Raw genomic sequence first — 14530 nt, 5'->3', positions numbered from 1 at the left:
AATTCTTTCTGTTCTTCGCAACCGCTTCTCCCTTCCTCGTTCTCCCTCCACCTCCCTCCTCTTCTCCGCGCATTCTTTCGACCCAGTCCTGCCCGATGCCATCTGGGAAGTGTAGTGGCTCGCCCCGCTGCCCAAGCCGGCAGGGACGCCCCGTACACTCGGTATCTCCACGGTACAGATTTTTCGAGTTGGGTGCAGCCTGCAAGAGCCAGCCCGCTCATCCGAGGAGCGAGCAGGGATTCGCAGTTTCCGGCGGCCAGCGCACTCCGGCTGGCAGAGGGCTCTGGGACTCTAATCCGCACGCCGGCCCCGCGCATCGTGATGACGTCACGCCCCGGGAGGCCCCTGGGATACGCAGTAGTTCTCCGGGAGCGTTCTCAGCCTCCGCGGCTGCGACTCCAGGACAACACTTCCCAGGAGTCCGAGCGGCGGCGCGCCGAGAGCCGCGCGGGCCGCTGATTGGCTGGCGAGCCGGCCGCACGCGGAGGAGCCCCAGGAGCAGCTCTGTTGCGACAGAGGCCGAGCGGCGAGGCCCAGTGAGTTGGGGGAAGGGGCGCTGGGGGAGGGTGCCGGCCAGTGAGGGGGAAGGAGGATGGGAAGAGGGAGGAGGGACGGGGTCGGGATGGATGGAGGAGGCTGCGAGGGAGAAGCAGAGGCCAAGGGGGAGAGGCTGACGTGCGGGGATGGGGGTCCGTTCGGGGGGTGGCATGCCAGGAGACCCCGAGGGGTCCCCCCCGCGGGTGCCGTGGAGGGGACCAGGGCGTCCCGGGAAGAAGCCGGGTCCCACGGCTAGCGGGTGTGGAGGGGGACGGCGGAGAGAAAGCGCGAGGCGGACGGGAGCAGGCAGCCGGGCCAGGAGAGGCGGCCGGCTGGAGCGCGGAGCGCCAAGTCGCGGGGACAGCGGAGACGGGACCTCCGCCCTGTGCGGAGGAGCGGGACCCGGCCCCTGTCTGGCGGCCCCGCCAGGAGGAGCGTCTCCAGAGCGAGGCGCGCCGTGGGGATTGGCGGACACAGCCGGAGGGGAGAGATGGGGAGACGAGAAGAGCGGCGAGGATCAGCACTGGCTTGAGAGACGCAGACAAAGTTGGGAGCCAGCAGGCAGGGGCGGAGCCGGGTCGCCGAGGCTGCGAAGGAAGGAAAACTCCTGCGGGGGATGGAGCAGGGTCCGGGCACCGTCCCCAAGCGTGGACTCCTGGGGTGTTTGCCCTCCCGCAGGCTCCCCGGAAGAACAGTGACCTGCCCCCGTGGTTTGCCACCATGCCCTCCGACCTGGCCAAGAAGAAGGCCGCCAAAAAGAAGGAGGCCGCCAAAGCGCGACAGCGGCCCAAGAAGGGGCACGAGGAAAACGGAGATGCCGTCACGGAGCCACAGGTGGCGGAGAAAAATGAGGACGTCAATGGCCAGGAGACCACAGGTGAATTGAGGGACAGGTGGGTTCCCGGGATGGTCGCTGCCCTTTGGCGGATGCCGCCGCAGCCGGGATCCAGATCCTGACGCTGAACCCTCGCCAGCCACGGGGTCTGGTGCGCCCGGTCACGGGGTCTGGTGCGCCCGGCCACGGGGTCTGGTGCACGCGACGTGTCACCAACCCAAACACGGGAGACAGGCCTGTGGCATCCTGTTACTGTCCAAGAAGGCGATGCGGGGTTCTCACGTCCCCAGGGCAGCACGTAGGAGAGAAGCACTGCCTTGTGGCTCTGTCCACTGGACAGCGAGGTCAGCTCCCTGCCCCTGTCTCACTTTCCGTTTCTGCACCTGGTGGTCAGGGTGCCAGACTCTTTGCCACATGATATCCTTGTCCTCCCAGGGGTGGTGACTGTACCGGTAAGAAACTGATCCATTGGCCCTGGCTGGTGTGGCTTGGTTAGTTGGAGCGGCATTGATTCTCAATGAGGGCACATACCTCGGTGGTGGATTTGATCTCCAATCCAAAAGATCCCTGGCCCAGACCCACACGGTCCCCTGTTTGGGCGCACACATGAGCCATCCAGTTAGTGCTTCTTTCTCATGTTGATGCTCCTCTCCCTTCCGCTGCCTCTGCAAGCAATGAAAAAATGTCCTTGGTTAAGGGGGAAATTTAAAAAAAAGAAACGCAACATTTGTTTTATGGGTTTTTTCCTGGGGAACAGATGGATTTCTGGTATTTATATTTTGGGAACTATTTAGTGAGTGCTTCTCAAGTGCTAGACATTGCGCTCCACACTAAGGCACCGCCCGCACAGTCTGCCCTCCCGAAAGTCATAGTCCAGGAGGGAAACACGGTGGCAAGGGAGGAAGAATATCCAGGCCCCTGGCGGTCTGTTCCCAGCCTCTTCCCCGCGCCCTGAAGACTCCCTAAACATGCCTTCTGCTCCGTGCAGACTCGCGTCACTTGAATAATCACCACACTTCTGCCCTTTTACGTGCCAAGTTCTAATACCTCCCTGCTTGTGCTGGTTACATTGGACACTTCTCGCAATCACACCTGACCTCAATGTTTCCATTTGGTGTATTACACTGTTACATTGTTAAGTTGTATCTTCTGTATTTTTCATCTAAATTGTTTGGTCTTCAAGTGCAGGGGTCATCATGTCTTGGGTGATACTAAATAGTATTACTAAGTAATACTTGCAGGTAGAGATACTAAAAGGTTTTTAAGAGCAGAGGAGACTTACTAGCAAGTGCAAACTACAACAGATAGGAATTCAGAAAAGGGGGAGTTAAAAATGACTGAGAGGAGAGTGCTGGGTGGTGAGAACGATCTCCAGCATAAGAATTATGGGAGGAAGCTGGTGTGTTAAGGTCGGGCCATGGGGAAGTTTCGTTCCTGGCCAGCGCAGTCGGGGGACAGGAAGGTAAAAATGATGGGGTGAAGGAGCAGCTGAGTTGTGATCTCTAAACTAGAGAGCAGGGGTCCCCTGGAGGCCCTCCAGGACCATGGCAAGCAGTGTCATCGGCTCTGTGGGCACTTTCCTGCATGAATGGAAGAGGTAGGAGCCTGAACCCCCTTTGAGACTATTGTCCACTGTTTCCATTACAGAGTTCTTGTTCACCCTCCCCCGCCTCCGTGCAAACGGGACTCCCCAGGGAGCCCAGCTGTCGCGTCCCCATCCCCGTGACACGGGGGCTCTGGTTCTCGCCCGGCATCCTTGGGCAGCTGCTCTCCTGAAATGTGAAATGTGTTTTCTTTCCAAGCTGCTCCAAACATTCCTTACCGCCAGGGCCCAGGATCACTTCTGCTTTCACAGTTAACAGGTCAGCGGCTCCCTCTCCCAAAACCGAGGCCTCTCTCCTCCCTGGGCTTGGGATTCCTTGAGGCTGCGGGTGACCATTTTCCAACCTCTGCCAATGGCCACTGCCATGTGGCCGTCCTTAGGTAGTAAGGTGTGAACAGTAAAATAAGGGCCAAAGAAGCCTCCCCTGTGACCAGCAGTTCATCCTGCTTTGGAGTGTGAGACTCTTCAGGACAGGCCCTGGGGTCCGCTGGTCCCCTCGTGTGGGAACTGAGTGGAGGGGACAGTGTCCACTCTGGTGAAGTTTGTTCCAGAATCCCCCTTGCATTTATTTCTTCAATGCCGTTTTCTTGTCTTTTGAGCCTGTCTTCTGGGATGTTGTAGGGTGGACAGTGGGGTCTGTGTAAGTCCCCTACTTTTGGAGCTCAGAAGACGACTCAGGTCAGAGATACTGTAAACAGGCGGAGATGCAAAGAAAGTGGTAGGTAGCTTTCCCTTCATGTTGGCCTCCCCTTGCCCGAGCGGACGGAGATCTAGACCAGGACCAGCAGGTACGTGCCGTGAGGGTCCAGCCAGTGAGTACTTGTGGCCTTGCCGGCCGCACTCGCGGCCTCTGCTGCAGCTCTTCAACTCCACGGCTGGGAGACACGGCCGCAGGCTGTGTGTAAATCATGAGTGTGGCTGTGTTCACATAAAACTTCTATTTGCAAAAATAGTCAGCTGGCTGGCTGGCTTTTTTTTTTTCTTTTTTCTTTTTTTTTTTAAGCTATTTCCCCTCCCAAGTAAGCCAAGAATGTGTTTTACATTTTTTTAGATGGCTACATTTCAAATGGCAATGTAGACACTACAGAATAGTCTTGATTTTGCCACTTGGCCTGTAGACTCTAAAATGTTTGCTATTTGGCCCTGTAAGATAAAGTTTAGCAACTACGGGTCTAGACCACAAACCTCTCCCTACTCCATCCCCTCCGCTGCCGGAACGGGGGTCGGCACAAAGCTGGGCGGTGGGGAGCCTGGTAACTCAGCCACGTGGCAGAGACTTTCAGAATTCCCCCCTGCAGTCAAAACTCACGACTGGGCCACCATTCAAAAAGTCACCATCTGGCACTTCTGTATATAACGCCCTGTCCTGGGAGCTGAGGTGGGTACGAGTGGAGTGACGGCCACCCATCCTCTGTGCTGGGACGTGCTCCGCCCTCGGTGCTGGCTCCCGGCGAGCAGGACATGTGCAGCAGCAGCAGAGCGGGCACTGGCGGCGACACTGGTAACCGGACAGAGGCGCTGAGAGAGCGACCCCAGGCTGCCCGCACACCACCCCACTCTCCTCCTCCCCCTGGGAGGTGCTCTGCCCAAGCCTGCCCGTCCGGGAGGGCCCGATGTCTCTCCCCGCTCTGCCCCAGCCTCACTCCTCCTGAGGGCAGGCACCCGGCTTTTCTCGTCGCCCGGGCTCTGCGGCAGCATCGCTGGGGGAGCCCGGGCAAGGGTAGCGAGGACTAGAGACTCAGAACATTCTCACAGTGGGGCCTCGTGTGCCATTCTGGACTCCCTCCTGGGAGAAGGTAGACAGAGCACCTTTTCTCTGCTGGAAGGAGTCCACCAAGACTTGCCCTCCGCTCCACTCTGCAGGCGCCCCCCTTTATGGAAAGGTGATGGGGGGAGATGGGTAAGGTCACGGGCTTCGGGGTCGGACACTGGTTCAGATCCGACTCGGTCACTTGCTAGCCTTTCTGGTCCCGGCTGTGTTCCCCCCCCTCTGTGTTGATAAAATGGGGGGGTGCAGGTGTGAGTGTCATAAGTGCTGGGACGGCTCAGGCAGGCGGGGACGGACGCTGCGGAGCGCACTCCCAGGTGCAGAGTGAGCTCAACGGCCACTGGCCAGGCGGGTTAGCCGTGAGCAGTAACAGTCCTCAGCATAAAGGCGTGTCCGTGCCTGACAAAGCACAGAGGTTAGAACAGCCAGCCCCTTGTCTCATGGTCGCCTTGCCTCTCCGAAGCCCCCCCGACTGGGGCGCTCCTGGCTGTCCTGGCCTGGGCTCTGCCGGCCTCCGCCCCCTGTGCATTTTCTCACTGCGGCCTCTCTGGGCAGCAGGGCTCCCTGGGAGCTCCCTGTGGCGGCTCCCTAGGTCACGGAGTGAGAGAATCACACCTCTGCAGCGTCTGCTAATCACGCAACATGTACAGAGGACAGCTGGGAGTTGTTGTTCCCGCCATGAAACCCGGACCCTCCGTGAGAAGCCTTTCTGTTTGAGGGTGGGGCCTCTTGTGGCCCTCTTCCCAGCCTGCTTTGCCTCTCTGTCCCCAGAGGTGGACTTGCTGGCCAAGGAGCTGGAGGACTTTGAGCTGAAGAAAGCCGCCGCCCGAGCTGTCACCGGCGTCCTGGCCTCGCACCCCAACAGCACCGACGTCCACATCATCAACCTCTCCCTCACCTTCCACGGCCAGGAGCTGCTCAGCGACACCAAACTGGAGCTGAACTCGGGCCGCCGCTACGGCCTCATTGGCCTGAATGGGATTGGTGAGGCCCTTGGAAGGCGGGGTGGGCGGCATCTCTCCTTGGCTCCTCCGTCACTCAGCGCGCATCGTACAGCACCGGCTGCGTGCAAAGCAAGGCGTGTGCAGTAGGGGCGGGGGGCGCAGGGGCGCCAGGGAAAAGGAGCTAGCAGGACAGAGCAGGGTGTGGTGAGGGCCGCAGCAGTGGCTGCGGACCGCAGGTGCTGGCCAAGTGGGCTGGAGGGTGGGGTGGCGGGCGAGGCCTCGACAGGTGTGGTGAATAGGGCTCACAGAGCCCGGGCGGGACAGGAATTGGGGGGAAGGTGTCCTGAGGATGGGGAGGGGGGTTGGGGGTAGATTGGGGGGTAGTAGCAGGGTTTTCATGAATGGGAGGGAGGAAGGCGGTCGAGAAAACGGTGAGGCTGTGGCTCAGCTGGAGGGAGGACCTGGTGCGCGGGAGAAACGATGGGCCAAGCCGTGCTGAGAGCTCCCCCCCCCCACCGTCCCCTGCCCGCCCCTCAGGGAAGTCCATGCTGCTGTCCGCCATCGGGAAGCGGGAGGTGCCCATCCCCGAGCACATCGACATCTACCATCTGACCCGGGAGATGCCCCCCAGCGACAAGACCCCCCTGCAGTGTGTGATGGAAGTGGACACGGAGCGGGCCATGCTGGAGCGGGAGGCCGAGCGGCTGGCTCACGAGGACGGTAGGGCCCCGGCCCGGGCCTGGGCCTGGGCGTGGGGGGCTCCCCCCAGGAAGGCCTGGGGGCTCACCACGGCTGTGCCCCGCCCGCAGCGGAGTGTGAGAAGCTCATGGAGCTCTACGAGCGCCTGGAGGAGCTGGACGCCGACAAGGCGGAGATGCGGGCCTCGCGGATCTTGCACGGGCTGGGCTTCACGCCTGCCATGCAGCGCAAGAAGCTGAAAGACTTCAGTGGGGGCTGGAGGATGAGGGTCGCCCTCGCCAGGTGAGTCCCCTCCCCCTCCCCCTCTGCAGCTCCCCCTCTCGGTCGGGGTCGAAGGGTCACTCCAGGAGAAGTGTTCTGAACGGGGGTCAGTGACCAGGAAGTGCTGAACAGGACCCGGACAGCCACGATGGGGAGGGGCGGGGTGCGCGGGCTCCTGCCCCGAGGGTCGCCGTCGGGTGCCCGGCACAGTGTCTAGGAGGCCCGAGGCCGGCCTTGGGCGAATGGTGGAGCAGGTCCCCCTGGCCCCCGGCTCACCCCTCCTGTCCTCCAGTACTGCTCGTTTTCTCTCTGTGAGGACAGAATGGCAGGCAGCTGCCAAGGTATCTGCTCTTCCCACCCTCGTGTGGCCTGGACCCGGAGTGGGTTTCTGTAACCAGCGATCCCCCCACCCCCTGCGCCACCTCCCCAGAGAGCCTCAGGTGAGACAGGCGGCTCCATAGCCCGCAGCTCCCTGCCGGGTGCACTGGTGAGCCTGGATGACACCGCTGCGGCGGCGCTGTGGCGTGTGCCTTCGGGCCTGGGCGCAGGGGGTCCGCGTCCTGGCGAGGACTGGCCGCCTCGGGTTCGTTCGCCTGGAGAGCGTTCGAGGCTGCAGTCAGGGTGCTGGACAGCGCCCCAGAGGCGGTGACCAGAGCCTTCCCCTCGCCTCTCCGTGTGAGAGCGTTCTCTGGCCTCCTTGCCGGAGTCGGTGGTCCCGCCAGATCCACCCCACCCACATACGGCCGGCTGCCGTGGTTTATTTCCGCAGCGTCCTTTTGTGTTCCCGGCGGCCACTGACCTCCGCGTTTCAGGCTTGCTCCCTGCCCCTCACTCCCTGCTCTTCCGCTCGGGCCTCTCCCCTCGCTCTGCCTTCCTTCCGGGGTGCGGAGCCTGGAGCCAAGTGCAGGCGGCAGGCGAGGCAGCCCCCGTCCGCAGCGCCCGTTAGGCTGAGGGGGCTCTGTCCTCGCCTGTCCTCCAGGGCCCTCTTCATCCGGCCCTTCATGCTGCTCCTGGACGAGCCCACCAACCACCTGGACCTGGATGCGTGCGTGTGGCTGGAGGAGGAGCTGAAGACGTAAGGCGTGGGCCAGGGGCTGCTGGGGCTGTCGGGGGGGGGCTGGGACTGTGGGTGGGCAGGGGCTGCAGGGGGCTGGGGCTGCGGGGGGCGGGGGGGAGGATCTGGAGCAAACGGCTGCCCGGAAACCATACCGGCACTAGAGCAGGGAGTGGATGGACAGAAGCGAGGCCACCGTGACGCCAGAGTGACAGCGTGGCGAGCACCTCGGGGCTGGCCTTGGTGTCTCATTGTATTTCCTTTAGTCTGAAGTGGGTGGGTTGTTGCTTGTGTTTAGCAGAGGTGACTTCTTTAATTCTGTGTACGTGCATCGCATAAAGGGGCGCTGTCCGGCGAGACCGTGATGTGGTGACCAGGGAAGGGAGGCCGATACGGCCGTGGTCCCTGTGGCTCGAGAGCCGAGTGACCGGGCTGTGGGCCAGCTCTGAAGGGGGCTCCCACGGTCCGGCAGGGGCCGGTGCCCTTCAAACAGTGGAGTGGGTGGCCGTGGCCGTGCCTGTCCCGGCGCTCCCCACCCATGGTCAGATGCACCGTGGGGGCTCGCGTGCGTCCACATCCGTCCTTCCACCGAGGTCACTGCCGTCTCCACTCCGCCCCGTTGCACATTAGCAGACGGGGCGGGGGGGGTGAACCGAGGCCCCCTCACTGCACTTCGGAGGGCAGCGGCATCCCGACAGGTAGATGGGGCACCGGCGGCTCAGGTCCCCGCCGAGAGCCGGGGCAGCTGCCAGGGAGCCCGGCAGGGGCAGGCGCTCAGGTGTAAGGACGGGATGGGAAGGGGGCCGCCTGGGCCCGCCCCTCCGCCGGCCTGCTGCGGGCTGCCCCTCCCTGACTGGGTCTCTGGCTTTGCAGCTTCAAGCGCATCCTGGTGCTCGTCTCCCACTCCCAGGACTTCCTGAACGGCGTCTGCACCAACATCATTCACATGCACAACAGGAAGCTGAAGTACTACACGGTGAGCGGCCCCGCCTCCCCACAGCGGCCGCTGCGCTCCCCGGCTCCCTGCGGTTCTCCCTTAAAAACAAATGGAACAGAGCTAGCGGCCTTTTCTGCCTGTGCCGTGGAGAGATGTGGGCAAGGAGCCCTGCAGACCATTTGTTTGACCGCCAGAGTAACCGCTACAGGCCAGACGCCGCGGATGGGCAGCCCGTGCGCCTGCGTGTGTCTGCCTCGTGCCAGAGAGGGCTCGCGGAGCCCAGGCCGCCCTGTGCCTCCCTGAACGGCTGCCCCACGGCTGCACGGCCGCCCTCCTTGCACAGAGAGTGCGCGTCAGGGTCCAAACAGCCCGCTCTGTGCCTTTCACAGTCTCTGTTACCGAAAAGAAACCACGTGAGAAACAGAAGTCCTTTTCGTCCATATTATACTGCCACGGGAGTGCTGATGGGTTCTTATATTGCCTTCCAGCAATTTTTTGTGTACCTGCAAGCATTTTTAGAAAACCTTTTGTATATGTATCACAATTTTAATATTAATAGTCAGTCTTTTCGCTCGGTTGCTTTTAAAATTTACTGTACCTTAGACTGCTTTTCCTATGCGAACATGGAAACCAAGTTCAGTCGTTCTGGTGGCCACATGGTATTTCATCGCGTGTCGTCTATCCTGTGCCTTATTTGCCAGAGGCTTTTTGATGAAGACTTAGGTCGAGTCCAGTGTTTTGCAGACAGAAACCGTGGCCGTCCCACTGTGCGCAGTCTGCCGGGTCCTGCATCTGGCTGGTCTGGGGCCTTCCCTCCCGGAGCAGTTCTCGTCAGCTGCAGGGGCTTCGGCCTCTGGGGGGGGGGGGTGAGGAGGTGCCCCGTGCAGCTGAGGGCCTCGTGCTGTCTGCAGGACAGTGGTCACCGGGCTGCCCCTGTGCCGCGGGTGTCTCTGTGGCCGCCAGAGGGTTTGGTCCGGAGCCCCGCTCCGGCTGAGTTGACGAGAGGCACGTAGTTGGGATGACCTCGGGTTCCAGGTCGGGATGTGCGTTTTTAGTGCCCCGCCTCCTCCCACGCCGCACCATCTCGGGGGCGGGGCCCATCTGCACCCCCAGCCTGGAGCAGGAACCCAGGACCGAGGCTCACGCTGCCCCCCGCGGGTGCGTCCCCCTGCAGGGTAACTACGACCAGTACGTGAAGACGCGGCTGGAGCTGGAGGAGAACCAGATGAAGCGGTTCCACTGGGAGCAGGACCAGATCGCGCACATGAAGGTGGGGTGGCTGTGGGCCGAGCGCGCGCTGTCCACTCGGGGAGGCGGGAGTTTCGGGGGGCGAGGGGGTGCTGGAGCAGGTCGGGAGGCAGTGACGACAGCTTCCGCCTGCGTTCAGGACGCCTGGTCTGCGGCCGCACCCACGCCCCGCCCCGCCCCCTCCTGGTCTCTTTCAGAACTACATTGCCAGGTTCGGCCACGGCAGCGCCAAGTTGGCGCGGCAGGCCCAGAGCAAGGAGAAGACGCTGCAGAAGATGATGGCGTCGGGGCTGACCGAGAGGGTCGTGAGCGACAAGGTGGGCGCCGCGGGGCGGGGCGGGGCGGGCGGGGCGGCCCGAGCGGCGGGTTGAGAAAGGGCCCGACCCGCTGAGCGCCCTGCCCTCCTCCCCCTAGACCCTGTCGTTTTACTTCCCGCCGTGCGGCAAGATCCCCCCGCCTGTCATCATGGTGCAGAACGTGAGCTTCAAGTACACGAAGGACGGGGTGAGTCTCGTCTCGTGCGCGGTCACGGGGCTGGGGTACATTTGATGGGGCAGGCGTCGCCTGGCGGGGGAGCCTCCGGCTGTGTGCTGAGCTCACCTCCTAACCCCTGGGGTGTGGGGTTCCCAGGTGCGGCCGCCAGGGCACCTCACCCAGGGGCTCAGTGGCCCTTCTGAAGTGCTTGGCAGGAAGAGTGCTCAGCCCGGCCGTGGTGGGCTGGGCGGCGGTGCGCTGGGGTCTCTGACGGGAGCGGCCTCCTCCCACACTGCCTCCTGTCCCGGAGGTGGGGGGGCAGGGGGGCGGCCGGGGTCCCGGCAGGGGTCCCAGCAGGGTCGGTCTGCGGGCCTTGTGCCGGCAGCGCCCCAGCCTCGTGTCCTCTCTCTCCAACCCCCACCCCCCTTGCAGCCTTGCATCTACAACAATCTAGAGTTTGGCATCGACCTGGACACGCGAGTGGCTCTGGTGGGGCCCAACGGAGCAGGGAAGTCGACCCTCCTGAAGCTGCTGACCGGAGAGGTGCGGGCCGGGTGGGGTGGGGGGCTCCCGAGGGAGGGCTGGGGGGGCTGCGTGGGGAGCCGGAGAGAGCGCGTGCCCGAGTCTCAGCACTTGCTGTGTGTTCAAGGACAGCACTCAGACTGTCGGGACGCCTGTGCACTGGGGGGTGTTTTTACCGTAGAAAATGTGTGTCGTGTCCGAGTCCCTCGTCACACAGTGCGGGGTGTTCTGTAGTGGGCGCCCGTCTAGCGCCCTGAGCAGGGCACCGAGAAGGTCCGCCCCAGGGTGCCCTCCCAGAAGTGTTCTAGGGCCAGAGGAGCGGCCTGTGGGGTGCGGGGTAGGGCCGCGTGGGAAGTCGTGTGAGCCTCGGTCGCCGTGAACGTGTGTGTATGTGTCGCTGCCCCGCCTGTGTCTGCCTCTGAGCGGTGTCCTCTCCGCGTGCCGGTCTTTCCATGACGGCCCCTCCTTTCCAGCTGCTGCCCACAGACGGGATGATCCGGAAACACTCGCACGTCAAGATAGGGCGCTACCATCAGGTGCAGGCCCGGGGCCGAGGCGGGGGGCTCCCCGGGGTGGGGGGCGGGGGCTGCATGTGAACCACCGGGCTCCTGCTTCTCCTCGGGCAGGCTCCTGGGCAGGGAGTCGGGGTTACTCAGGCAGCGGCCCCGCAGGTGCTTGGACACCAATCACACCTGGGTGGGTCCCTTCTCTCCCGCAGCACTTACAAGAGCAGCTGGACCTCGACCTCTCGCCGTTGGAGTACATGATGAAGTGCTACCCGGAGATCAAGGAGAAGGAAGAGATGAGGAAGATCATTGGGCGATACGGTCTCACTGGGAAGCAGCAGGTCCGTGGAGAGGGCGCGGGGAAGGGCCCCAGAGAGACACTGTCCTGGGCCCCCGGGCTTGGACGCCACCCCCCAGCGTCCTCCTTTGAGTCCGGCCCCTGAGCGAGAGCCGGTCCCTTCCCTTGGCCCTGGGTTGCCATGAGCACGGCCGCGAGTCTCACCCTCTGACCTCGTGGCACACATAAGCTAATTGCTGCACTTCCACGGCACACCCAAAAGCAGATTTGTTTGCTGGTCTGATGCACACCCCAGAAAGCAGCTGTAATTTTGACTCACTCACACCAGACGGCTGTTGCTGTGCTGGCTGTTGTCATTTTCTAATTTGACCGCCCCAGGGAAAACGTGTGGGTGGCCCCGAGTCAGTATCGGGTATTCTCATGGCGCTGGGGTGCACACCGCGGAGGGGGAGCGGTTAGGTCCCCGTGTGGGGGAGGGGCCGGGACGTGCCCCGCCCCGGCCAGCAGGGTGGGCCGTGGTGCTTGAGGGCGGGGAAGCTAGCCCCGGAGAACTGTTCCTGGACTCGGATCCGGCCCCAGCGCCCTCCGCCCTCCGGTGCTCTCAGTCCGTGCGCGAGACCGAAGCGCAGAGAGAGGGAGCGGGGCGGCCCTGCTGATGGCAGGAGCCTCGGGCTTCCAGAGGCGTCCCTCCAGGCCTGGGGGACAGGTGCCTGGGCCACCCCCTCACTGCCTGAACCTGGGCCTTCCTGGCCCCAGTTTCCGTGAAGCGGCAACAACATTAACGGAGGGGGAGAGGCGAGCCGTGGTCTGGAGCGGGGGCACCACCCACTCATGCCAGCCCCGCGGCCCCACGCAGGTGAGCCCGATCCGGAACCTGTCTGACGGGCAGAAGTGCCGGGTGTGCCTGGCCTGGCTGGCCTGGCAGAACCCCCACATGCTCTTCCTGGACGAGCCCACCAATCACCTGGACATCGAGACCATCGACGCCCTGGCCGACGCCATCAACGAGTTCGAGGGTGGCATGATGCTGGTCAGCCACGACTTCAGGCTCATCCAGCAGGTGAGGCTCCTGGCACAGGAGGGAGACAGTCGGACGGAGGACCGTCGTGCGAGCGGGGGCGCCTAACACGTGTGTTGGGTTGGAAAGGGGCTCGGGGCATGGAGGCGGGGCTTGGCCCAGGTCTGAGGGCCCTTTGGGGAGCTTGGAAAGCCCTAGTGGGAACACGTGGTTCCTTCCGGAGCTGTTTGGAGACGGTAGCCTGCTTGGTGTGGTCGGCCAGCATCAGGGGAACTGAGATTCTCCAGCCCAGACGTAGTGGTGGTATACTGAGGAGGGCTTCTTTTTAAAGATTTTATTTGTTTTTAGAGAGAAGGGAGGGAGGGAGGGAGAGAAGCATCGATCAGGCGTGTGCCCTGACTAGGAATCACACTGGCGACCTTCAGTCCGAGGGCCCGCACTCAGCCCAGAGCCGTGCCAGCCAGAGCGCTCTGGAGGATCTGATTAAGCAGAGGGCTACCCCAGGTCCTTGGCGGAACAGCTGCTGGTCACGTCCCTGGAGCTTTGGGGGAAGAGGGGAGGAGCTGAGAGTGAAGCCTCCGGACAGATCTGGGCCCCGCGAGGGGACTGGGACTCGGGAGGACACGGGAGGTTCCGTGTGGGGAGGCGCCGAAACTGCCGGTCACAGGGCCCTTGCATCAGGACATCCCGAAGAATGCGGAGGTAGTGACACCACCTGGGAGTGGCCATGAGGCCGGGGAAGGGGCTTGTGGGCTGTGGCATTTTCTTCCCAGAATTCCCTGAGGACGGTCTTCTGGGCGGGCGGCGGTGGGAGGGTGCAGGCCTGGAGGGTTGAGCCTGGGACTTGCCTTCTAGGTAGCGCAAGAAATCTGGGTCTGTGAGAAGCAGACAATCACCAAGTGGCCTGGAGACATCCTGGCCTACAAGGAGCACCTCAAGTCCAAGCTGGTGGGCGAGGAGCCCCAGCTCCCCAGGAGGACCCACAACGTGTGAGCCCGGCCCGGCCGGCCGCGGGGCCGCACACCCGCACTGCTGCAATACGCTCCCCAGCCCCGCCCCGCCCCCACCTGCCTTAGCTGCACTCTGCCGTCCTGTCTACAGCTGGACAGTACCTGTCCGTTTCCTGTCCTTCCGATCACTCTTGTCCGCGTCTGGACTCGGCTGGCTGCCCCTGCCAGCCACTTGCTGGTTCCTGACCCCAGTGATGCAGCCAGAGGCACCTGAGGGGTGGCCCAAGGGCCCACCTCTGGTTGGCTTGTGAAGGAGCGTGGGACCCTGGTTTCTGGGCGTCGGTGACGTTGGAGGAGGAGGACCCCCGGCCACCGCCCCCACTCCTCGCTGCTTCTGGTCTGGAGCCTGGATCAGGGCCTCGGGCCGGCCGGTTTTTAAACAATTATTTAACTGTAACTTTTAGACCCGCGTGACATCTACAAAGCGCCCAATAAAGAAAGAAGAGGCCGTGGTCTCTGGCCGCCTTCTTGGGCCCCTGGGCCCTGGCTCCCTCCTCCTCCCTGCACTGCCAGCGGTCACTGCCCCTCAGCGAGGGCGGGGGGTGTCGGGGCCCGTGTGGTCTGCCGACTAGTCCGCCGGACCCGCGAGATCTCTGGGGCCCCGGGGCTGGCCTGGAACGGTGCCCTTCCTGAGGGTTACGGCTGACGGCCTTGAACGCAGTCGGGACCCCAGGAGCACACGTTAGAGCGTGGGTCAGTGGGCCTCCCCCCAGGGTGTCTGGCTCGGCGGTCTGGGGGTAAGGCCGAGAAGGAGCATTCTAGCACGCTCCCGGGTGAGGCTGATGCTGCTGGCGGGGGGGCTGGAGGACCGGTCTC

The 14530-nt window shown here is 63.2% G+C and overlaps 1 protein-coding gene across 1 annotated transcript; it reads left to right on the top strand.

Annotated features, from left to right (window-relative positions):
- The first annotated feature begins 396 nt into the window (after positions 1-396).
- On the top strand, positions 397-14167 carry LOC123817961 (ATP-binding cassette sub-family F member 2). The gene is made up of 15 exons (XM_045837780.1): positions 397-536; positions 1216-1414; positions 5515-5727; positions 6225-6407; positions 6497-6668; positions 7627-7722; positions 8575-8677; positions 9813-9908; positions 10084-10203; positions 10301-10390; positions 10793-10903; positions 11356-11418; positions 11601-11729; positions 12543-12746; positions 13560-14167. Exons 2-15 carry the CDS (start codon positions 1258-1260, stop codon positions 13695-13697), a joined length of 1875 nt encoding a protein of 624 aa, XP_045693736.1. The 5' UTR covers positions 397-536; positions 1216-1257; the 3' UTR covers positions 13698-14167.
- Positions 14168-14530: the final 363 nt, after the last annotated feature.

The sequence above is a fragment of the Phyllostomus hastatus genome, unplaced genomic scaffold (genome assembly GCF_019186645.2).
Source record: "Phyllostomus hastatus isolate PE091 unplaced genomic scaffold, TTU_PhHast_1.1 phas_contig_244, whole genome shotgun sequence".
Taxonomy (NCBI): domain Eukaryota; kingdom Metazoa; phylum Chordata; class Mammalia; order Chiroptera; family Phyllostomidae; genus Phyllostomus; species Phyllostomus hastatus.
This window is presented reverse-complemented; position numbering and strand designations above follow the sequence as displayed.

Coding starts and splice junctions, on each gene's coding strand:
- LOC123817961 (XM_045837780.1), top strand. CDS start 1,258: ATGCCCTCCGACCTGGCCAAGAAGAAGGCCGCCAAAAAGAAGGAGGCC. Junction 10,204..10,300: donor AGAGGGTCGTGAGCGACAAG/GTGGGCGCCGCG, acceptor TCCTCCCCCTAG/ACCCTGTCGTTTTACTTCCC. Junction 12,747..13,559: donor ACTTCAGGCTCATCCAGCAG/GTGAGGCTCCTG, acceptor CTTGCCTTCTAG/GTAGCGCAAGAAATCTGGGT.